The sequence below is a fragment of the Spodoptera frugiperda genome, chromosome 11 (genome assembly GCF_023101765.2).
Source record: "Spodoptera frugiperda isolate SF20-4 chromosome 11, AGI-APGP_CSIRO_Sfru_2.0, whole genome shotgun sequence".
Classification (NCBI taxonomy): domain Eukaryota; kingdom Metazoa; phylum Arthropoda; class Insecta; order Lepidoptera; family Noctuidae; genus Spodoptera; species Spodoptera frugiperda.
In genome coordinates, this window is record NC_064222.1 from 4,667,511 (window position 1) to 4,692,593 (window position 25,083).

The 25,083-nt window shown below is 35.2% G+C and overlaps 2 protein-coding genes across 9 annotated transcripts; one reads left to right on the forward strand and one right to left on the reverse strand.

Moving 5' to 3' along the window:
* Nucleotides 1-1,790: 1,790 nt before the first annotated feature.
* On the forward strand, nucleotides 1,791-19,665 carry LOC118274581 (glucose dehydrogenase [FAD, quinone]). 3 transcript variants are annotated; one of them, XM_050696697.1, is made up of 12 exons: nucleotides 1,791-1,889; nucleotides 9,767-9,817; nucleotides 10,938-11,180; nucleotides 12,724-12,895; nucleotides 14,120-14,322; nucleotides 14,776-14,903; nucleotides 16,803-16,980; nucleotides 17,196-17,453; nucleotides 17,688-17,839; nucleotides 17,984-18,149; nucleotides 18,513-18,705; nucleotides 19,204-19,665. In XM_050696697.1, exons 2-12 carry the CDS (start codon nucleotides 9,800-9,802, stop codon nucleotides 19,317-19,319), a joined length of 1,827 nt encoding a protein of 608 aa, XP_050552654.1. In that variant the 5' UTR covers nucleotides 1,791-1,889; nucleotides 9,767-9,799; the 3' UTR covers nucleotides 19,320-19,665. The 3 variants fall into 3 exon arrangements, with proteins under 3 accessions (XP_050552654.1, XP_035448057.2, XP_050552653.1); XM_035592164.2 differs by lacking the exon at nucleotides 1,791-1,889 and adding an exon at nucleotides 6,723-6,822; XM_050696696.1 differs by lacking the exon at nucleotides 1,791-1,889 and having other exon boundaries at nucleotides 9,678-9,817.
* A 103-nt stretch (nucleotides 19,666-19,768) lies between these two features.
* On the reverse strand, nucleotides 19,769-24,816 carry LOC118274584 (myosin regulatory light chain sqh). 6 transcript variants are annotated; one of them, XM_035592167.2, is made up of 4 exons: nucleotides 24,656-24,816; nucleotides 23,984-24,181; nucleotides 23,565-23,703; nucleotides 19,769-21,310 (listed from the first exon to the last, which is right to left on the reverse strand). In XM_035592167.2, the coding sequence occupies exons 2-4, from the start codon at nucleotides 24,171-24,173 to the stop codon at nucleotides 21,115-21,117; spliced, it is 525 nt and encodes a 174-aa protein (XP_035448060.1). In that variant the 5' UTR covers nucleotides 24,174-24,181; nucleotides 24,656-24,816; the 3' UTR covers nucleotides 19,769-21,114. The 6 variants fall into 6 exon arrangements, with proteins under 6 accessions (XP_035448060.1, XP_050552657.1, XP_050552655.1 ...); XM_050696700.1 differs by having other exon boundaries at nucleotides 23,984-24,177; nucleotides 24,656-24,790; XM_050696698.1 differs by having other exon boundaries at nucleotides 23,984-24,177; nucleotides 24,652-24,789.
* Between the last annotated feature and the right edge of the window lie 267 nt (nucleotides 24,817-25,083).

Consider the following 25,083-nt stretch of genomic DNA (forward strand, 5'->3'; position numbering starts at 1 on the left):
ACCGTAGTGTAACACTTTTTTTTTCAATTATCGTAATTGTAAATAAATATTATGCATAAGTGAGCCAGATAAAAATATCGGTAATTATGTATAATGAAAATAAACCCAAAATTTATCAGTTTATAAATGAAAAATAATTACGAGTATCAAATAAATCAGTTCTCGCATAATCATGCGGCAAGCATGCAATAACCTTTTTTAGATAGATTATATTGGAATATTATACCTGCGCCAATCGGTACCGACCATTTTCTTATGTAAGCACCCTAATACAGGCGACACACTTTCAGTTGTTACACAGTTCGACTGTACAATTAAAACTGCACAGTTAAGAACCATTACACACTGTCGACTAGTCACCGACGACTGGGACTTACTAAAGTTTAAATAGGTGCTTGCGCACAAAGTCGTCAGTCGCCCAAGCGACTCGGCAACTCGACGCTTTGTGGCGACACACAGGCGACTGGCGGTCGCCGGCGACGTAGAAGCACGGCTTCAAATGGGAACGTTCACACTGCGAGCAACTATCGTAGCGACCGGACACCGCGTACAAAAATGGCTCCGGCTTTCAATACTCAATTTATATTGGAAATACAATCCCGAAAAGCTGTACCAGTTATATATGGTTTCAGAAGACACTATAGCTCATCAAATGAACGTACAGATATTCTTGCGTAAATAAGAAAAATTGCGAGGGTATTTTCTCACATCTTCATAAAATACTTTAAAAATTCCTTTCGATTTTCGTTCTTACAACAAAGGATGTACCTAAAACTCTTTTGGTTTTCTTTTATTTTTCTTTCCCTCTATTATGAGTAGCGCTACTACTGCAGCTTCTTCAACATCCATTGTGCATGAGTGTACTTAGAATTCCTGGCCCTAGTTTCTCTGTTTTGGTCGCCGAGATACTGAGACGCCGGCGACTAGTCGACAATGCATAACGGCTTTAATAGGCTGTTGATATGTAAAGATGATGTAGCGTGCGTTAGTTTGACGTATCTATTGTTTTTTCTTTTGTTTTGAGAATTTGAATTAATAACCTTCCCTCAAGGACGCTCACATTGCTGTTACCATCATCAGCCGGCCGTGACGGTCCGCTGCTGAACTACGGTCAGCATCAGACGTAGTACCACTACCACGATAAACCAGTTCTGATAATTAACGTGACATAATCTGACTGTACCTTTAATCAGTGGTGTTGATGTCGACTGATCGACATGCGTGTGAGTTGATTGTTTTAAGGTTCTGTATCTACATACCTAACTACTTACTGGTATTTTATAGCATTAGTGTTTATTTTATTACAAGTTAACAAATTAAATGTTCAATGCTCAGCGATTTTATTGCCGACCTAATACAACCAGCTGTGTGATTCAATATACTTTATCCTATAACCCTTTAAGCGTCCAGTTAAATATCAATTAGGTAACGTGCCGCTAGCGCACGCATATGAAGGAAAAATCTTGTGAATAGAACGAAAAAATCATGCATGTTCTCTGACGCAGCGATACGACATGAGCGGTTAAAGGGTTAATACTTTTCATGCGCCATATTGTTAGAAGCGATCCTTTAATACGACATAACTCCAGTAAAAACCAAATTATACTCACTCAACTAATGAAGATATTAAAGCCGTGTTCACACTACACGACTAGAGCAACGAAACACTTGCTTCGCAGAAGGAACCATAAAAATATTAATTCACACACATCCGTAATTAAGATTATGAATGGTCAAGCGATTCGCACCGAACCCGTGCTATATGTATAATTATTTCAGTTGAGTTTCGGAGAGGTTGTGTTTGTATCATATAGTTTTTGGAACAGTGGTCGAAATTCGGACTTTTTTGGAGTAGTGCCATGTATAAGCTGGATGAAAGGGAACGTTCGGTATGTTTTTCTGGAGATTTATACAGTAACATAGGTACCAAATCGCAATACATGAATTTGTGTATCAACTGTTAGACTTTTTATATCAAAGAACAACCTCGCTGTTTAACCTTGTTGTTCTTTCGTAACAGGCCAAGATATTGAACTATTATACAAAATAGTAGGTACGTCTCATGTTTCGGGGTTGGTCTACTTATAGGACCCAGTGCCTCCTTTAGGTGCATATGGCGGGGAAGGTTTTAGTTAGGTAAAAATCCCACACTCCCTATTTTTCCCCTCAAAAGCTAGGCGCTTTTTGAAGATCTCCCCAACAAAAAAAATGGTATGTCCCAAGAGTGTGTCTCATTGGTTCCAAATTAGATTTTTTTCACGTGCTAAACGATAGGTTCGTTTATAAAGAAAACGCAAATGATCTGAACAAAAATAATCGCAATTCATCATTTACGTTTATCGCGATAAGTTGCAGTGTGAGTATGTAAACAGAAGAGTCTTTGTCTAGTCGATGACTTGGTGTTACGAGTAGGTAGACTACGTGGACGATGACTTTGATGATGACTACTACATAATATGTGGCACTATATTATTTTGCGAAAGAGATGGATGAACGATAGTAACTTTTTTATAAAAATACGTTGCCCCACACTGCCAGTTTCTGCTGTGTCGTGGGTGCGTTTACATACAATTTCACAAGCACATGACACTCAGATTAGACACAACAATTTGTGGATCACATAAAGAGTTACTCCGTGCGGGAATAACAGTCCCCGCGTCTGCGCACGCTGCTCATGATGAAGAGTCCCTCTGTGACTCGAAACTAGTAGAGCATTTCTGCATTAATTTAGTATGTCTCACGATTTTTTTTTCAATTACTTCTTAAGTACGCAGTTTTGAAACGTAAATTATTCATAAGTCTGTTCATAAGTGAAGCTTGATGGCTTGCTTATAAGAATAATATATTTAATTTATACACACGTGTTTACCATTCTGGAACACGACGAATTCATAAAGTAAAAATCATGAAAATCTAACTCTAATCATTTTTCAGTTATAAGTGGTTTAGTGTAACTAATGCAAGTTACGATTTAGTTTTTAATTTACTAAATTATTTATAAATTGCGGCCGTGAAAATTAATTTAAAAATATATTTTAATTATTGCAGTAATGTAATGAGTCACGATAGCTATTACATACTAGCTACTTCCGCGCGGTTTCACCCGCTCTGCTTGGCTCCTATTGGTCATAGCGTGATGTTTTATAGCCTATAGCCTTCCTCGATAAATGCGCTATTCAACACAAAAATAATTATTCAAATCGGACCAGTAGTTCCGGAGATTAGCGCGTTCAAACAAACAAACTCTTCAGCTTTATAATATTAGTATAGATATGTACAATAATATATTAATTCGGTTAGACACGGAGCGTCTGTCATCTACCTTCTTTGACCTGCTAAAGGTGTACCATTTTTCAGAAAAGCTAACCGTTTCTATTACCTACTGCCCAATTATCCCTTTCCCAATCCCCAAAAAACCTTAAATTTCTAACCCCCAAAAAGGCCGACAACGCACTTGTAACGCCTCTGGTGTTTCGGGTGTCCATGGGCGGCGATGATTGCTTACCATCAGGTGATCCGTCTGCTCGTTTAAAGGCTTATACCATAAAAAACTGTTTCAGTTACTAGAGGATACCAGCTGTAACAACAGTGGCTTGGCTTGTTATACTTTAATGGTCTTATTTATTTTGATTTATTTTTAACATTTTTGGATGTTTTAAATCATTTAATTCAGTCAGTGTTTGCATGATTTATTGGCGAGTACCTTGGAAAATATCTGAAGTTTCACAATCCAATATAAAATGATCGCTCATAAACCTTTATGATTCAAGGAAAATTCCAACTATGAGTATATGTAACTGTGTATCAAGTTCACGTATCTTCACGCCTTTTATTTCTCCAAAGGTATGACAGAACTGCAAGTATTAAATGGCTAGTCCAGTTTTCACCAATTATGTTATGAGTTGGTTTTGATCGCGGTCCGCCATGACATTAGTTTTCATCTCGACAACCAATGACATGGATACGTGCTTACCATCAGATCAGGAGGCCTTAAATTTTGTCACTAGAGATGACCGATTTTTCGGATAAATACTCAATATCGATAAATTCTGAGTAGTTATCCGTTTATAAATGACTTCAAAAAAGGAGGTTCTCAGTGTAACCTGTATGTATGTAAGTGTGGGCATTATTATCTCCCGTTTGACTGTATCGATTCTGATGCGGTTTCGAGCGTTGTATTTTTCTGACTTAGGAGAGAGGAGGAGGTTTTAGATTTACTATTGTAGAAGACTATAAAAGAATTCACCGGTGTAGTAACCAGCAAGTTGATAATAACTTGCATATGAAGAAATGTTGTTAATTTCCAATTAATTAATCTATTTTATTCAGTATAATACAGTGTCACACCTTGAGCCTAGCCCCAATAAACATCACATGATAGGCACAATTCCGGCACACCTCCACTACTGATAATATCTAACATAAAAAAAAAACAAACAAACAATCTACACCAGTCACTACGCAAACATATTTTTAAGACAACATACAACCTTCACTGAGCAATACAATAAAAGACCTTACCACTATCACAATAAGGACCACCAACTTATCTCTGTATACGATGATTACAGGTGAATCAGTAATTTGAATATGCTTCAGCATTTTTTAATTAATATAATGAGTTGCCAAATGGCGTTATCTAGAATTGTGTTGATTTGACAATTACTGCCTTATTTACATTATCATATACTTATGATAGATAATGTAAAATCCTTGTATTACTGATCATCAGACTTGCTAATAGGTATTTTATTTGAAAGATGCGTGCTATGGATGTGTGTTATGGATGGTTTCCCTACTATGTATACCTCTACATCGCATACTCGAGCTGCGCATCTTCCTCGCGCAGCTACTTTGCGGCGGCGCATCTTCATAGCACATCTTACTCGCACAGCTACATAGTTTAGTATCAGTGGAAACGATCACATAGTTTCACAGCTTAGCTATTACATTTTCGTAGCATAGCTACATAACACATCTCTGGTGGAAAAGTAACCTAAACGTTGTTTGTGAGTAAAGAGGTTCCAAAAATCAAATAAAAACAAATTAAGATTTATTCGACACGGAAATTGGGACTAAGGCCCTTTCGGCCCGTAGTACAATTCAACACCAAGGAGGTTACGGTCACGTAATTTAATTCAAGCTAAATAACAGACATTTCACTTAAGTCGGTTAATTAAAAAAGTAAACATTTCCAGACAAGTAAATAGTAGACACTTAATTATGTATTTTGTATAATTTACATAAATAAACAACATGCATCGATATCGTGATACTAATTAAAAAAGAAATTACACAACTGTTACCACATACTTATAAAATTTCATAAAACAATACATTTCTCTTTCCTTATTTGCTAATTATATACATTTAGGTATTTACATAAGTAATAAAATATGGAATGCATCATCATCCTACATATATTGCCATCGTGATCTTATACATCATGCATACTTAAATAATTGAAATATAGTCATTTCAGGTGGTCTCTATACATATAATTATGTCGTTCAATATTGGTTTTCTTCATATTTTTATCTTTAAAAATACATACATACAAACAAAAGTAATAATTGTTACAATACAAACATGAAATAAAAATACTCATGCCGGAACGGTTGCAAGCTCAGTATAAGTTATGGTAAGTGTCCACAGGCTCGCATCGTACGCATCGCACGCAACGGATTTTAGTTTGTCTTGTATAGAAACTCATACAACTGCGTCCACTGATCCGCATCGTACGGACGGAATCATTTTCTGTTAAAACTCAAACTAAATGAAACATGTGTCAAGCAACACATTTTATGATTTATTTTTAATAATAATGACTATTATTTTATTAACATAATAAAAAATAATCCGTTTATCAGTCCCCCACGCTCGAACGATGCTCGTCATAAATGCGATTGATTTATTCATTTATTGAAGAGATTGCTTAGCTGCATATTTAGATTCTGGTGAAGGCAAAATCTTCTTAAAATAGTTATATGTAATCTACACTAATATATAAAGCTGAAGAGTTTGTTTGAACGCGCTAATCTCCGGAACTACTTGTCCGATTTGAATAATTATTTTAGTGTTGCTAAGACCAATAGGAGCCGAGCTGAGAGGGTGATAATCTAGTACTTAACGGGTGTATGGCAATAGGCTCATCACCTATTAGATGGGTTTTACATAGTGCCACACGGTCTACTCCTTACCGATATGTGTCGTGGGTGCGCTTACAAACATACAATTTCACATAGGTACATATGACATCCAGACCCGAAACAACCCGAAGCCATTCATAACACACATCCATAGCACGCATCCAAAGCACGCATCCATAGTACGCATCAGACCTTAAACCACGTTAAAGAACATAGGTATAATAAGTTAAGCATAATTTTAAAACTAATCATTTGAATGATACATCGAATTGAGCGGCACTTTCCATCAGTCATTGGCCACGTAAATAATGATTGGGCAGTTGCTATGTCATACAAATCTAGTCTATATTGTCTTCAGATAAGGTACTATATACTTAGATAACATTTATTTATGTTTTACAAATTACATGAACATTGTGCAATATATAGATAGGATTTTATTTATATAATCTTATCTGATTTGAATTAAGCAGATCTAGATCCTTTTATTACCTGTATTATGTTTCCTAATATTTTCTTCTAGTCATCATAGGTTTACTATCTTTCAATTTATATTTAAGGCGTAAATTCTCCCTTAACCAAATCATTATTTGTGGTACCGTGTGGCGAATCACAAACAATTTAGTTTTAATTATAAAATTGCGTTCGGTATTTAAATTCTGCAAGGGAGAAGGTGATTTATTTTTTTATTTATATTTTTAATACGTAATTATAATATTTTGAATATATTTATGCAAACTTTTTATCAATCCATTTTATTATTATAATTTATTTTTAAAAACGTTCACTACCATGTTATGAATAAGTAATGTATAATTAGATAGTCAAGTAATGGCAAATGCGATATGTGAAATAATTAAATGAATAATTATTAGTACGGTACGTATAGTACTGAAAAAAAAGATTAAAAGAAAATCATTCAGTTTGTGGTGTATACCCGAAAAAGTGAAAAAATCTGCCATAATTTAACTACGAGAAATCTGCTCTTCGTCTGGTTGAGAGGTCCGAAAGACCACCATAATCTTTCCTCCGTGTCTGACAGCTAATTTACCGCCTTATACCATAAAAAAATCTACAATCCGTTATTCAGTATTTCGATAAGATTTTGTTCAAATAAATTTTATATTTGTTATGAGTAATTTGGAGGAAAATCTTATGTCGTGTCGTGACTATATCAATACACGAACCACAGAACAGAAGATTATTACCTGCTGGGAATTCCTAAATATATTTCTTCCTTGATATTATCCTCCTAAATAACAGTCTGACGAATATTTCTGAGGAACAAATAAAAAATACGCTCACGAAACTTGCCTAGGGTCTTTGTCTTTCCCAAACAATGTTTAATGAGAAGGCTTGCCTGCTATTTAAGTAATAAATTAGCCATTACCGTTCTAAAACTAGACAGACACTGATAGTTTATAAATTCAGGTTAAAACAGGTGAAAACGATATACAATTTTCGACTGAATAAATAAAATGTGTTGCGGTTTAAGTTTAAAACTATACAATTCGGAAAAATCTTGACAATCAAGAGAAGGTTTAAATGCATGAAAATAATAAATAGTCATTATACAAACAAAATGCACTATAATTGTTTTGTTTACGATTATAAGTAAATCGGTATAATAAGATAAGTATATAATTAATAAATAAAATATTATAATTTGATATAAAATTTAAATTAATGTGCATGGTGAAAATAAACATAAAACCAACAAAATGCATATTTATTAAAATTTTTACGATTACAATTATAAATCGTAATTTTTTTACGATTACAAGTAAATCGTAAAGAAATTAATTAATGTGAGTGTGAGTTATTAAGACTATTCTCATTAATTAAATATTTATCATTTAAAATACCTACACAAATTTTTGCTATACAATTAAAAGCAAAACGTTTCGCTTAGAAGTCCCACTAAAATTTACAAGTCATACAGATATCGGCCATTAAGACACATATACATACATATACATACATACATACATATCGTCACGCCTTTAATCCCCGAAGGGGTAGGCAGAGGTGCACATTATGACACGTAATGCCACTGTGTACACCCACTTTTCACAATTTATGTAGTAAGTCCCATGTAATAGGTGGTGAGCCTATTGCCATATACCGGGCACATTTCCAGACTCCGTGCTACTACTGAGTTCGAATTTTCGAAAAACCGAAAAAAGCCCAATAATACTTCGCCCGACCCGGGAATCGAACCCGAGACCCCTTGCCCAGCAGTCGCACTTGCAACCACTAGGCCACCGAGGCAGTCAACTTACTAGCTACTTAGCACTTTAATTATAATTTATCTGTTAATTAATGTATTACATACGAACACCATGTACTCGTATTAGAAATAAATTTGTCAATTTAGGCCAATTTTGTTATCAAGTCGTTTGACTACTTTCTTTGCATTTTATGTGAATTAGTTTAGTACAAAGTTGGTGTGCGTGAATACTTATTTACTCCTTCATTAGTTTAATTAGCAAAATAAAAAAAATACTACGGTGCCTTTAAATTTTAATCCAGTGCGTTGTTTCGTGTCTTTTTAGTTCTTTCATTTGGAAGTAATAAGAAGTTTGTGAATAATAAACCTTCTTGTCTAGGTTGGTAGCTCATTAGCACAGTAACATTCATCCTTACATAATTTTCAATTACAAATCATACTGCTAAATATTTAAACAGTATACATTATTAAAACTAGCTAACCCGGAAAACATCGTAACGCCTCAGAAAAAATATTCTCAACTATTAAACCTCCCCTGGACTTCCACAAATAATTCTATACCAAAATTTGCCAAATCGGTCCAGCCGTTGTCGAGTTTTAGCAAGACTAACGAACAAAAATTCATTTTAAATACGTAGATTACTGTATTTCAAGTGTAATTCAACTGTTTTATATCATCTGTGTAAAACTGATCATGAAAAGGTTTTCAAATCCCGAGGTGTAGTAATCAGTAACAAACAAAAAATAATCATTAGATACCAAATATTGACATTGTTTTCGGGAAGTCTCGAAATTTTTCAGAAAATAAACTTGAATGGTAAGGTCACTCACACCAGAAGATGGTGCGTGGAAAATTTGGGTTAAAACAATAAATAAGTCTGTATAATGATAAACTAGATAAATACAATTAAAGTTGTAATACCTACGTTGATTATAATGGATTACCGAGTCTCGCATCAGTAATTGTAATCACTAATTCACATATCAGTACCCTTAGTACGAATTTGCTTTACGTTAAACAAAAACGAAACGAGAATGCGTTCGGCGCTCTGATTGGTTGGTTCATTCGAGCCGGCCAATCAGAGCGCCGAACGCGCTCTCGTTTTGTTTTCGTTCAACGTAAAGCAAACTTATACTAAGGGTACAGAACGTCGAACGTAATTTCGTTTCGTTTTTGTTTTCACCATGTTCCTGGTATTAATTTTCCTGGTAATTTTACAATGTGACTGTGTTGTATGTTGTCCTGTGACTTAAATTAGGTACCTACAACATGAGAGTAAGCAAGTTGATCACTATAAAACTGAGATCTGTAAGAATGTGGTGTAATTGCACGTAGGTTTCCGATGAGGAATAGTTTTTAATTTTTATATTTTTTTTTTGTTTTTAGGTTTTTTGAAACGGTCGCTAGCAAATTTCCAAGATGATTTTAGCACCTGAGGTGAGTTTTTTTTTTATTATTTATAAAGATATTTTAATTTTCTTCTCGTACAAGAGTTAAGAAATCTTATACACGGGCCAGACCCGAGTGTGATCCGGAGCTGCGGACTACCTAGTGGGTTATTGGGGATCCATCTCGAAAAGCAGGAGTAGGAACGGGGTGGTTTTTAATCAGTAAGAGTCTGACACTCCCTTTCGCCTCGCCAAGGCGGGAGACCCTACTTAAAAAGTGTATAAGGGGAAGTTTAAATTGAATAAGTGAAGTGAGAATTAAATATAATAATTTTATGGTAGAGCAATGCGGGATTGGCAGTATCAGTAGATATTTCTCTTTTCTATGGTCAGTATCAGTAATATGACTAGTGTTTTATCATTTATTACATAAATACTTTATTGCTACGTTAATAAAACTTTATAAAATTTTATTAGTTTGATCAATAATGAGATCGCAGAAGTGCTTAAAATTACGTACTCGAGTAAAGAGGTAATTTGCACTAAAATAAAAATACTGCTATCATACTAATTTCTATTGCCATGCCAGTATTGGTTTTGAATTCGTAAACACAAAAAGAGGTGAAAGAAAATTAACTACGCTTAATTACATTCCTCAACTTCCTAATTAAATCCAAACTGAGTTTTATCGACTTCACACTGCTCACCAAAAATAAACCAAAAAATAATTTCAACTCAATAATATCTTGCCCGCTCCGAGATGCCTGGCTCGTTGGTCGAGTGGTCGCAAGTGCGACTGCCGGACAAGAGGTCTCCCCTCACCCAAGGCGGGAGAAGTCATTTGATAATTTTTCCCCTATCATAAAAAAGGGGTTCTATCGGGTTCGATTCCCGGATCGGGCAAAATATTAACTGGGCGTTTTTCGATTTGTCAAAAATTTTCTTAGTGGTAGCACGGAGTCTGGAATTGTGTCCAGTAAATGGCAATAGGCTCACCCCCTATTACATGGGACTATAACACAAATGGTGAAAAGTGGATGTATATTGTATAGCAGCATTACGTGCCGTATTGTACCTCTGGCCCCTTCTGGGATAAAAAAAAGCGTGACGTTTTTGTTGCGTAGAAAAAATAAAAAAGTGTAATAATATTCTGTTTATTTTATTGTCAGGATTGTGGGTGTCCAATAGTAGAAGAGGGGCCTAGTCTAGTCAACTCGCCGGTATGCAGCGGGAACCTGCTGTTTATGGTGCTACTCCAAAGCTACCTATGGGGCCGCTGCAGCATATCGACCCCATGCAAGAGGATCGAGTCTGTGGGAGAGACGGAGCAGGAGTATGACTTCATAGTCGTCGGCGCTGGTACCGCTGGCTCCATCGTAGCTGGAAGGCTTACTGAGAATACTACTTATAAGGTTAGTGTCTTTATTTAATAGGTTTTTCTTTTATTTTATTGTAGGGTTTGAAATGTCCCGGAGCTGCGGACTGCCTAGCAGGTTACGCGGGGTTCCGGCTCGAAAAGCAGGAGTAGAACGGGGTGGTTTTTGTCGGTAAGCGTCTAACACTATCTCGCCTCGCCCAAGGCGAAAGGGAGCGCATTTGATGATTTTCCGCCATTAAGAAAAAGGTTTGAAATGTGTTGTAATTTTATTTCAGTCTGTACACTTTGAAAAGCCTCGTATATTAATTAATTATCTCGGTGTGATTTTTATTAAAAAAAAATTCGTCGACGGAAAAGAAAGACAAACAAGAAACATATGTATATTCACATGTTCTTTCTTCTTTTATATAAAAAATGATTTATCATCGTTAGTCTCGCTAAAATAAGACTGGAACAATCTGCCTGCTGCAGTTTTTCCATCCGATTACAATTTCTTCAAGTCTAGAGTGAATAGGCTCTTAATAAACTAGTGCGCCTCACCATCAACGATTACATCACTACTTACCATCAGGTGGGATTGTAGTTAAGCATTAAAAGCAAAAAATCGAGAACGGCTGAATCGATTTGGCTAATTTTAATCTTGAATTATTATGAGGCGTTTGCGAAGTAGTTTATATTAGTTGGATGACAACTAGTTTTAAAATAAATTCTGGTTTCAATTGCATTTAAAATTACCTTTTAATGCACATTTAACACTAAATAGAACCCAAATACAAGCAAATAAAAGACATAAAGATTATGTAGTTAAAAGTAAAACTACTTAAATTAAGTAATTTAAAACAAAACTAAATATATCTATTAGGTACCTACGCTGCATCAAAACATGGCGAAACACAGCTGCGTAAATAAAATAATTATATTAATTGAAATAACATACAACTAAATACCAAATGTTAATTAATTAGGTAATGTCCTATTATTTTAAATATTTACTAGAATAATTTCTTCAAGTCAAATAAGCTTAGGTAGCTCACCAGTACTCTGAGTCATTTAATGGTTACTTAACCTGCCTTAACAATTGTTTTTGGAACAAAATCGTTTAAGGAATAGGTTAGTAACGAATTAACGATGCAGGAGCAATCATTAAATATCCCTGAGTGCGGCAATTCAGACTATAGTTTTCAACTTTTGAATTTAGAATTACTCTCCTTTACAGAGTTTTTTTAACTTACCACTATTTCATTTTTGACAATTTGTGATTGAGTCAAATAATTGATCCCGTAGCACTTTCCGTAGCAGGCGTAGCACCGTAGCACGTCACAGGCGTAGCGCCGTAGCACGTCACAGGCGTAGCGCCGTAGCACGTGGCAGTCGTGTCGGTCGCCTGGCCACTACTTAGCTTAAAATAGCGCAATGTTTAAATACAACTTAAAAAGAATATTCGATAGAGATTGACCTAAACTTAAAGCCTCTCTTCTTTACCTCTCTTCTCTCCACCTATCAATATTTTCGACACAGAGAGATTCAACCATCAGTATATCAGCAGACCAGAGTACAGCATTTCTTTATCCTTTCAGGTCTTATTACTGGAAGCAGGTGGACCTGAGCCGCTAGGAGTTCGAGTTCCATCGTTCTACAGGACGTTTTGGGACAACCCTTACGTAGACTGGCAGATACGTACCGTGCCCGCTGACTACTGCCTCGACCAAGAAGGATTGGGATGCAAATGGCCTCTCGGGAAAGGAATGGGTATGGTTATTTTAAACATAATATTATATTACTCTAGGTCAGGGGTTCCCAACCTTTTCTTGGCCAAAGACCACTTTTGCATCATGGACGTATTTCGTTGATCACTTTTGTCTTTTGCGGTTTTTCGGTTGAGAACCACTGCTCTAGGTTCTAGCTAGTTTTTGCCATTGTCCACTGTTTTACGTTGCGCCGATATTACTACGGTACAAGTTCTTTGTATTCTTTAGGCATTGGTCTATGCCAAACCTTGTTGTTATATCAGCCTATGATTGGTTCATTGTTCATACAAGATCGCAGTTTAAGTAATAGATTCAGGTTTGTTAGAGTGATGATTATCGGTTTCTGTTAAATATATACATACACTCGTGCCAAGAGTAGAAGCAGTAGGTACCTACAAATCTATTCTACTACTAGTATCTGCCAGCGGCTTCACCCCCGTTCCGGTGGGACAAAAAACCTGTGTGTTATTCCAGACCATAATCTACCCCTATTCCAATTTTCATCTCGATCCCTTTAGCCGTTTTGACGTGAAGGAGTAACCAACAAAACATCATCAACCGTGGTTTTAGCATTTTTAACACTTAAGTAGTTAATGATAGTAATTTGCGTTTACCAAATAGCATACAATTAATTGTCTTTTAAGCATAAGTATAAAAATAATGTTTCGTTACATTGTCTTTTACTGTATATAAAAATAATGTTTCTTCCATTTGTTTCTACGTTTAACCCGAATAGTTAGTTTAAACGTATAAATTTTTAGATATCGTAATCGCAGAAGTTACGAAAGCATACCTACCTACACGATAATTATGTATTTTACATATGACATAACAGTAGACTAGAGGCACGCTGTCCCTAAACTAAGTTCATAGGCATTGAGTACATTGGCAAACTGAAAATAAAAACATCTAATTTGTCCCAATCTTAAGCAAGCTTGCCAATATCTATACCCTTAGTACAAGCTTGCTTTACGTTAAAAGTAATCGAAACGAGAGCGCATTCGGCGCTTTGATTGGCCTGCTCGAATAAACCAACCAATCAGAGCGCCGAAAGCTTATTCGTTTCGATTAAATAAAGACGTACTAATGGCACTGTTCTCCGAACCGAACCAAAAACCGTTTTAAGTTAGTTTATATTTTTACAATTTAGAAATGAAGCAGCCTGCGATGACGTTCTGTGGCGGTGACTATGAATTTTCTGACATCTATTTATTTCTTTTACTAGGAGGAACAAGTCAACTGAACGGAATGATGTACCATCGCGGTCACCATGCTGATTATGACTGTGACTGGGTGGAAGCAGGCGCCAAGGGCTGGTCCTGGGATGAGGTCAAACCTTTCATGGACATGTCGGAAGGCAACAAACAGATTGGGTCTCTGGTTGATGGCAAATACCACTCTGATAGTGGATGTATGCCAATTCAGACAGTAAGTAATATACACTATACTATGTATACTAAAGCCACGGGCCCACATCGTAGGCATCGCGCATTCCGTATGACGTCATCAGCACGCATCGCATGTAGGCATTGCTGATGATGCGATGCGTACGATGCGGATCAGTGGACGCAGTTGTATGAGTTTCTATACAAGACAAACTAAAATCCGTTGCGTGCGATTCGTACGATGCGGGCCTGTGGACGCTTACCTTTAATTTTTTTTTAATAGCTGAAGAGTCTATTTGCTTTGTTTGAACGCGTTTTAATCTCCGGAACTACTAGTTCGTACTTATAAATTCTCTGTTGGACATACAGAGCTTTGTCGCCTGCTACGCTTCGTGTTTTTATTCCCATATTATATTTTTTATAAATGGTCATGCCTTTTATCCCCGAAGGGGTTGGCAGAGGTACTCACTATACACGTACTTATTTTATTTTCCAGTTCGCTTACCAGCCGCCTGCGGTGTACGACCTGATGGATGCCATCAACCAAACTGGTCTGCCCATCATCAAGGACATGAACGACCCCAACACGCCTGACGGTTTTGTTATTGCACAGGCTTTTAATGCGTAAGTTTTATATCATAACTATGATTAACTATCGTAAGACATACCTACTAAATTAATAGAAAATAATGGCTGATTTTCGAATACTAATTCAGAAAAGCACTACTAGTTTCAAGCACGCTGCTCATGAATAAGAGTCCCGGTACAACTCGAAACTGGTAGAGCTTTTCTCAATTATTCACGTTAGTAAACCGTTATTTAAAAATAATACATTCCCCCTATTGGGATTTTCTTCTGCATTTTATATGGATTTGCAGATACTTTAATTTCACATACCTTGATCGAGAATAGCATAAGACAATTGGACACAAAGAAATGTTTACCCGTTACCAACTCCCATAAGGGAGAACGTTAAATGGAGCAATAGTGCCCACATAATATATTGTACAGATGAGGGCCTTGTTATTATTTTACTTATTTAATCTATTATGTATTTTTCTGACTCGAGTTTTGACTGCATTTTGGCTGTAGGTACCTATGTATTTTTCATCAAAAATGTAATTTGTAGCTGCATTTTTCTTATACTTAACTGAATTATTACCGCTATTTACGATCACAAAAAATATCATGAAGATCAGTCTAGCAATTCTTGAGTTTACAACCACAAAAAGATTAAGGAAATCCAACAACTTCGTGGTAATAAACAATTAATGGTGAGATGTGAATATATTTTTATCTTAAAGATTAGATGAGTGTACCTACACATAACTAACCTGACTCACATTATAGCACCGTGATATCATATTTTATACAGCCTGTTTTTTTATCACCAGCCAAAATTCTATCAATCAAACATTCCATTTGTAATAATAAAAAAAAAAACATTTTACAAATAAAAAATAACCGACTTCACTGAAGAAAATATTATGTTAAAAATTACACCAAAATGGTCAGAACTTTATTTCAGAGGTCAGTGTTAAATAAGAAACAAACAATAATGAGAAACACCGACTTTCGAAATCAAAGTCAATTTGATCCTTTTAATGTTTTTTAACCGTCTTTCTTCAGTGAAGTCGGTTATTTTATTTTTTTTGTAAAATGTTTTTTTTTTATTTAAAAATGGAATGTTGGAATGATAGAACTCTCAGAAAAAAATTTACAGGTGATAAAAAAAAAACAGGCTGTACAATCAACAATGATTGTTCAATGTTCATGTTATGTACACGAATAATAACATTTAATTACTGTGAAACTTCTAATTCTAAAACAATAATATGCTTATCTAATCAAGTCTAATAAAAAATAAGGAAATAAAACCAATGTAGACGGCTGTTATCTGATTCCCTAATTATGACTAATTATTGCCCAGCTGTCGTTACCTGGTAGTTTCGAGATTGGCTGTTTATGATGTCATTGTAAGGTAAATTAAATTCGAGGAACAGATAAATGATAGGTTTTTAGTTTTTGTCAGTTTTCACAGTCAATATTAATGGCCCAAAGGCCGACAAACCCCGTTTATGACGCCTTTGGTGTTACGCGTATTCATGGGCGGCGGCGATTGCTTGCTTGAGAAATAAGACATGAAAGAAAGAAGTGGATTAAGATTGATTTCTGACATTAGTTATATGGAGTTTCAAAAACTTAATTCATTCCAAAGATTTTGGATTAAGATCGGTCATTATTTTCGCTCAACAGTTTTTAAACCTAAAATAATTGTTTCAGTAACGGCCAGCGGTACACCACAGCCCGTGTTATACCTAGTACCTCCCTGAATAAGATCAGAACGGCCGTAACTTGAATAACCGATCTCATTCAGAAACCTGTGAATTAAGATCGTATTTTGACATTATTTGTATCATAGTTTCTGTCAAAAACTGAAATCAATCCAGAAGTTATAGATTAAGTCCGGTTAATTTCGCCCATTAGATGACACAGTTTTTAAACCTAAAATAATTGTTTCAGTAACGGCCAGCGGTACACCACAGCCCGTGCCTACCTCCCTCCCAAGTCAGAACGGCCGAACTTGAACGTGAAACTCCACGCTCATGTGACCAAAGTCCTATTCAGGCGCAAGAAGGCTATTGGAGTAGAATATGTGGATGAAAATGGCAACACCAAGGTTGTGAAGGCCCGTAAAGAGGTGAGTTAGAAACCTACCTATTTTAAACTTTTCTGTAAGCAACTGCCCGACCCGGAGCTGCGGACTACCTGAGCTGTTTTTTACCGGGGCTCCGGCTAAAGAAATAAGTTAGCAATTGCATCATTATGGGTATCTTATTCATATCTAGTTGGCTACCAATCTACCGTACATAAAAATACAAACATTGTTATTGAGCTAAAACGCTTCTCTTCCAGGTTATTTTATCAGCAGGAGCCCTAACCAGTCCAAAGATCCTAATGCATTCAGGAGTGGGACCAAAAGAGACGCTAGAACCTTTAGGCATCAAGGTTATCGAGGATTTACCAGTTGGAAAGAACTTGAAGAACCATTGTGGAGCCACGCTGTACTTTATTCTGAAAAAGGTGAAGAACATCCAATATCTTGACTGGAGTGCTCTAACCGACTACTTGCTGCAGAATGATGGACCCATGTCTTCTACTGGAATTACACAGGTGAGCGAAGATACCTTTGTTATTTTTCAGCTTAAAGGCAAAATCAAAATCATTTATTCCAATATAGGCATAAAGGCACTTTTGTACGTCAAACTAAAAAAGTATCAGTCTGTCTTCTGACACAAAAAATATAGAGTAACCTACCATTCTCATATCTTTATTCCTACATCTTTTGATCAATATTTGCCTTTCAAATGACTATTTATTAAACTTGATCTTCTCTTCTCTCCCCAGTTAACAGGTCTCTTATACTCAAGCTACGCCAAAAAGGAGCGGAAACAACCCGACCTACAATTCTTCTTTAACGGCTTCTACGCTGAGTGTTCCAAAACTGGTGCCATTGGGGAACCTGCTGTTGACTGTCCCAACGCTGGTTATAATGTATCGTAAGTATACAAGTTTCAACTTCATCCGTTTGTAATAAAGTTCAAAATGCCGTGTAAGTAATTCCTACAATTTACCTTTAGTGTTGCCACTAACATAAGTTAAAAATCTACCAATGTATTAATTTATTTTATTCTTATTTACAGAGCCAATGCAGTGTATTTACTACCCCGTAGCGTAGGGTACATGACGATCAACTCGACCGATCCCTTCGAGCAAGCTATCTACGACCCCAACTTCTTCTCAGACCCAGTAGATATGGAGGCCATCAAGGAAGGATTAGATTATTTGCACCAAATATTTAATAGCCAGGTATTGACTCTTCTGGGTTAATCATAACTAATATTATTCGCTATGTGGTAATGGTAGAATACATTTGTCATCACCCTTAACCTTCTCGCGGGTCGCGTAAGAATCAGTTTAAGAACTACCTACATTTGACATAAATTGGGCAGTAGGTCGGACTACCTAGCGGGTTTATCGGGACTTCGGCTCGAAATGCAGGAGTGGAAACGGGTGGTTTTTAGTCAGTAAGAGTCTGACAATCCATTTCGCCTCACCCAAGGCGGGAAAGTAATTGGACGTTTTCCCCTCTTAAAAAAAAAAAAAATGTAGACTTTAGTAGTAAACTGTAATCAAACTTTAGTCTTATTCATAAAAATGTGATATTGACAGCTTCTTCAAGACCAATATGAAGTGGAATTGGATCCATCATACACTGAGAAATGCGATAAAGTGGCGCCAGCCTGGTCTGATGACTGGAAGGAGTGCATGATCAGAGTAAACACCGACCCTCAAAACCATCAGCTGGGAACCTGCGCTATCGGGAAGGTGGTCGACCCAGAGCTTAGAGTTTACAATCTTAAAGGTAAGGTGGTACTAAGATTTCTTAACGGTTTTCTGGAGTTAACACACTTAACGTCTGCTAACTGTGTAGTACGACTCTCAGAAATGAAACAATTCGTAAATCACATACAATCACAAATGGGCTTATGTAACACACAGAAACTGCACACAGTACATTTGTTTTTGCATTAGATCAGCAGTTCCCAACCTATGGTCCGTGGACCACTAACCCGATAAATGAAAAATGCTTTAAAGGAGACAACTGAGAGGAGCATCCGAGTTCGATTATCTAAGTCACTATTTTTATGATTGAATGAGAAAATCAGAGTGTAAGACCACATAAAATAGTAAATTAAATCCTAATTGGTCCCTAACATAACATAACAAGAATTATAAAACTGGTCCTCGACCAGAAAAAGATAGAGAATCTCTACATTAGATTGACCAAACTTGTCACACGCCCTTGATTGCATAGAGCCAACAATGCGTTAATAACCACTATGTTATGTTCTAATTCCAGCTTTAAGAGTATGCGACGCAGGGTCGATGCCGTCACAGCCCACAGGGAACCCGCAGGGCGCTATTATGGCAGTCGCAGAAAGATGCGCACACTTCATCAAAGAAGCCTGGCAATAAACCAAATAACCACAATGATCTTAAAACCATGTGATATGAGATAATTTACAAGAATGAACTTTGTTCCCAAGACGTAACGTTCACTTCTGATTAGGTTCCAAAAACTTGTATTCTATTTGCCACACAAAAATCAACCAAGACTGCTAATAATAAAGTAGATTTTTGTGTAAATTACGGCGTTATCTCGTGTCATTAGGAATTACTATAAGTTTATGTTTGTTCCTATAAACTATATCACACACAAGTTACCTATGTATATTGTTTTCTACAACCAAAAACTTATTGCACATTTAATGTGTCTATGTTACTTGATGAATAAAGTATTAAATATTCATCTAAATACATATTTACTTGCTTTTTATTACCAGTATTTAATTCCCCTAGTTTAGTTTTAGTGTTGCCACTAACAGGGTAAAACCTACCAAAATGGAAGAAATTAAAACACAATGTGAGAGATAATAAAATTTTATAATGTAAATAAATGAAAACAAATACATACATACATGATTACACAACTTATACACACACTATGTTAATACTTTAAGTTAATTTGAAACCTAAAATTAAAAATTTCATAATTTAAAAACAAAAAGATTTGTCATTTCAACTTAAAAAACTTCATTTTTGACAGATGTGTTAGTTTCTAATTGAAGGAATGTTAGAATTAATACTTCACCAATTAAATGAATGGCAACACTGATATTCGCTGTGTACAGAATGCGTAGAAAACTGATGTCATATAACAAAGTAGGTATTGGTAAGTATTCATTATTACACATTACTTTTAATTTTAAAAAATGCCAATCATGATACAGTCCTTCGCTCTAGGGCTTAATTTATGTTCATTGCACAATTCGTTTTAATCAATCAGTCTATAAACACAAAATTTACTTATCAGAACGCTGTTTATTGTCCTCTAATAACAATGTTGCCAGAAACAGAAATCAATTAACTACTACTACATGAAGAGAATAAAATACACAGGCCAAACTTAAGCTAACAAATGGTCCAATATTATGGAATTACAAAATTAATTTTAAAAAATGCGAAATGGAAATGCGATATACGTAAGAACTAGGGTATATTTAGCACCTCAGTATCTTTAAGAGATTATCCTGAAATCCATATGAATCCTAACTTAAAAACCTACTGTTTCTAACCAATTTTTTAGTTTGGCAATACAATTATCAAAATGGCGTCTTTGAAGGCGGGTAAATTCAGTCAGAGGACAAGGAATAATAGCAATATCATTGTTTATAACCACATCTATCTCATAAGTACTTCATTACTCTGACTTTACAACATTAGAGAAAAAATTTTAAATCTGCACAATATGTAGTTTCAAAAAATTGGGGCTCTTGGTATTAAGTACAAAAGTAGAAAAAAAATATTGATATTGTCAACCAGTTACAAATTGTTTACACTTATCATTATATGATAGTTATTGCTGATTAGGTCGAAACCTTAATATGTATGCCACATTATAATTAGAAGTAATCTAATTAGGCTATTCTTAGCTCAAAACACTTTGACCATGTAGGCAGCTTAATTTTTAAACTACATACTTTATTCTTGGCAAAGAATGTGACTTTTGGCCGCGCGACACGGATATGGTTAATAGCCAAAGGCAAGCTAAGAAACAGCCAAAATTAATTACACTTCTAATAAAATATATATTTATCCACTCCGTAACAAAAATCAATTTGCGTTGATTTATCCAATTAAGCGCTACATCGGCTACATGATTAGTAAATCAATCTCTAATGTGTTTACACCCACCTCAAGATTTAAAATCTTATTGCTCATCCTTGTCCTTAGCGCCATGTTTAAGAATACGTGTGAACTCTACGTAGTCGAAGAGTCCATCTCGGATGGGAGCCTCTCGCAGCATCTCGTCAACATCATCGTCTGTGAACCTGTCTCCCATTGTGGTCAGCAGCTCACGGAGACGTTCCTCGTTGATCACACCTTGGTTCTCTTCGTCGAAGCAACTGGAATAGATTTAATTAATGAATCAGTTAAGATTATTTATCCACAACGAAGTTATAGGTTAATATTGGACTGAATGGCTTCGAGAAAAGGATGATACGGCCACATTTTTGCTCGACTTGGTGGGGACACTACAGTGCCCCCAGATTTATAGCAAGTAAAACATTTTGTGATACGTTTACTTTGTGTCAGCAGTTGGCGTTTGAACTAATTCCACCATAAACATAAGTGTAAATCAGACTTTAAAAAAATATATGTGGGACCACACCGACATCGTTCTCTTTCAAATACAAAAAGAATTTCTCAAATCGGTCTATAACTGCCGGATATATGGATTAACATACCTACATAAAAAAATTAAAATACGCTCGAATTGAGAACCTCCTCCTTTTTTTGAAGTCAAAAAACCTACCTAATTACATGTCCAAAGTCATAAAAGGTTGGTGAAAAACGTTTGCTTTCCAGTAAATACATTCATGACTAAGCAGCAATGACCCATCTTTGTTTAGAGACTACACAAATAAAAATTCGAATGTCATTGACCTTATTTGTGGAATAAATGATCGAAACAAAATGGTGTAGAAGGATAAAACATTATCAGTTCCAATTGAATATGTATGCTACGGCATTGAAGTAGAAACCATTGTTATCTGCACAATAATGAGGATAGGACGTAAATAAATGGCTACATAGCACATAGAACATAGTAACGTCACAACTAAAAATATTTTAATGTGTTACCAACATTCCAAGAAACTGATCTGTACTTGTTGTATAATGACATTCACGGTTTAAGCAAGTCCTTACATTTTAGGTTTCTTTTCCTTTTATGGTTATTTTAAATTCTCTTTTCTAAGGTACTATGTTATTCTTGGTTCTGTTAGTATCCCATAATATTTATTTATACATAAAAAGCTTTTAATATTAGAAATATTGGAATATAAAACCAAGCAATATAGACATTGCAATATAATTATTGCTTATCGGACTACTATTAACTATAGCTCCATCCAAAGGTTGTCTGTTGGAGATCACCTTGTGCGATAAGACTGTCCATTGTGCACAATTTTTGTGTTGTCCCATTGCAATAGTTTTTTTAGTACGAAACACAACTTGTTTGTTATCTACATCATTAGTCCAATAACAATAAGAGTCTATAAATGCATTATTCAATTTATAAACTAACAGCATCAATCATTGTTTCAACAATAAATATTAGTCAGTATTGTATCAGATAGATCATTACCTAACATTATTAGTATATTAACGCAGCTGAGCTATATTAGAAAAAGTTTATATGCTTATCTGGGGGCATGGCAGTGCCTTGTCAAATTGAGCAAAAATGTGCTAATAGTATATCATAAACATCATAACCATTGCCAGCCTTTACATGTTCACTTCTGAGTAATGGAATCTTCGCACATGGAGAAGGCGAATACATCCTAATATTTTAGATTTTCTTGGAAGCATTTGTCATCTATATATTAATACGTGATGCAAAAACTTTGGACCGATTTTTACGAAAATTGCGCGGACGTAGGAGCATAAAAATATTAATACGTGATGCAAAAACTTTGGACCGCTTTTTACGAAAATTGCGCGGACGTAGGAGCATAACATTTGGTACACTTATAGTTTATGTGTAGGAGAAGTGCAAAACGCTAATATTTTTCAAAAATAATGCTTATAAAGTACATTAAATCAATAAATAAAACATTACACACTCATGCATAGTATCTGATCGTACTTGACAAAATGTCAAAATCGATAGACATTGCGATGATATTCTCACGTGTCATATAAATAGAGTTTAAATAAAAGAGTTTGTTTGAGTTTGAGTTACATCATAATGTATCCTTCGAACGTATGTTAAGTGGTATTGTATATTAAATCGTATATGGTCGAATTTCGACCACTAGGCGACCACTAGGATAAACAATTATTGGAAATATTTGTCCAGTCATCATATAATTTTATTAGTCATATTATATTGTAGTTGAATATCATGCATATATTTGTTAATTTATGTTACTAAATGGAACTCTTAAAATAATTTACTATATGCAGTAGTCAGAATCATTTACGTTTCCAATACAAAATTATTACTGGGAATAGTAAGCAAGCAATTCTTCAGTAACTTTCATTAATATATAATCTCATTTATCTCATTAATTTAAAGAGTATAATCTCATTAATCATTATAAACTCAGTAATCATTTAATCTTTCTGAGTATGGCTTTATGACAAATAACTTACCCAAAAGCATTCTTGATGACATCCTCAGGGTCTGTTCCTTGCAGACGCTCACCAAAGAGTGTCAGGAACATGGTGAAGTTGATAGGACCTGGAGCCTCATTCATCATACCTTCCAAGTAATCTTCAGTTGGGTTCTTACCTAAAATATCAGAATAAGAATAATATGTGACTAATAATTTATATTTTTAAATATTATTTTATATTGTATGTTTTAAATATTATTTAAAAATGTAAATTTAGAGAATTTTAAATAAATATGGATAATATGTGACTAATAATGTTCTATGTAGTAGAAACAATTCTTATATAAATTACTTTGACTATCTAATAGAAAATTATTTATTGTTAATTTGTCTGGTAATTAGGCGTTATCTTCCAATAAGTACAGAATTAACCAACAAAGCACTGCTTATCCTTACCAAGAGAAGCCAACATGTCATGCAGATCATCTTTGTCCACAAATCCATCCCTGTTCTGATCAATCATGTTGAAGGCTTCTTTGAACTCGGCAATCTGTGCCTGGTCAAACATAGCGAAGACATTGGAAGTGGCACGCTGGGCACGCTTCTTGTTGGTGCCGCGGCGACCAGCTGTCTTGCGGGACGACATTCTGCTATCTAGAAACAAATAACGTTAATATGAGAGATTGACCAGATGGCCATACATACAAGTGAATGCACATGACTCACAGTTTTATGAACTTAAGAGACCAAAATAAATACACAAAAGAGTTTGCTACAAAACTCCAATTAGATAAATAACTTCCTTTTACAACATCAACGCTGATAAGGCAGGTAGCGAACGTAACACTGATCGCTTTTCACTAAAAACCAATAAAGTTACTTGTAGTACCTAGTTTATAAATATAATTTAATGAAGCTAAGGTGTCACTCAGCTTGTCGTCAGTTTTGTCCGCTAACGAGAAAGTGACTCACTGCCAAAACCCGCCTTCCAGTATTAGTAACGAAGTTTATCTAGGGCACACACTCCAAGGAGGCAAGGACTTCCATAAATGGACATACATTTACAACTTAACATCTGCTAGGAAACAAGTCAATAATAAAGTTATTTAAATATCTAATACAACTTACCTGTATTTTTATATTCAACACAACAATAAAACAACGGTTTTAAACCGAATAAAAACGAATTTTACTTGTATTTTATTCGATGATGACTAATTTATTTGACGTGACGTCAGGTGTGTACGTACATTCGAAAACTTAGATTTTTATTGAAATAAGTTATTAATGTGATTAATACAGAGTTTTTCAGAGGTACTTTTTGTATTTTGTAGTTTTCTGTAAAGCAACAATTGACTATTAACCATTAATATAAGGTTTTCGATATTCTTTTACATTCAAGCATATTATTTTTGTTATCCTGACATGCTGAATTTGAAACCTAGAATTTCTTTATAAATTCATATGTTCAGAACGTGTATTAAGTATTGCCATTTGGAGGAAAGATTATAAAAATCATGAATGACTGTATTTTTAATTTAATATGTTTATGTTAA

Excerpts from the sequence above, each read along its gene's own strand:
- LOC118274581 (XM_050696697.1), top strand. Across the intron at positions 16,981-17,195 it reads TTGTGAAGGCCCGTAAAGAG|GTTATTTTATCAGCAGGAGC; the intron begins GTGAGTTAGAAA and ends CTTCTCTTCCAG. Across the intron at positions 18,150-18,512 it reads ACCAAATATTTAATAGCCAG|CTTCTTCAAGACCAATATGA; the intron begins GTATTGACTCTT and ends TGATATTGACAG.
- LOC118274584 (XM_035592167.2), bottom strand. The coding sequence starts at position 24,173 with ATGTCGTCCCGCAAGACAGCTGGTCGCCGCGGCACCAACAAGAAGCGT. Across the intron at positions 23,704-23,983 it reads TGACATGTTGGCTTCTCTTG|GTAAGAACCCAACTGAAGAT; the intron begins GTAAGGATAAGC and ends CTGATATTTTAG. Across the intron at positions 21,311-23,564 it reads GTCATCAAGAATGCTTTTGG|TTGCTTCGACGAAGAGAACC; the intron begins GTAAGTTATTTG and ends AATCTATTCCAG.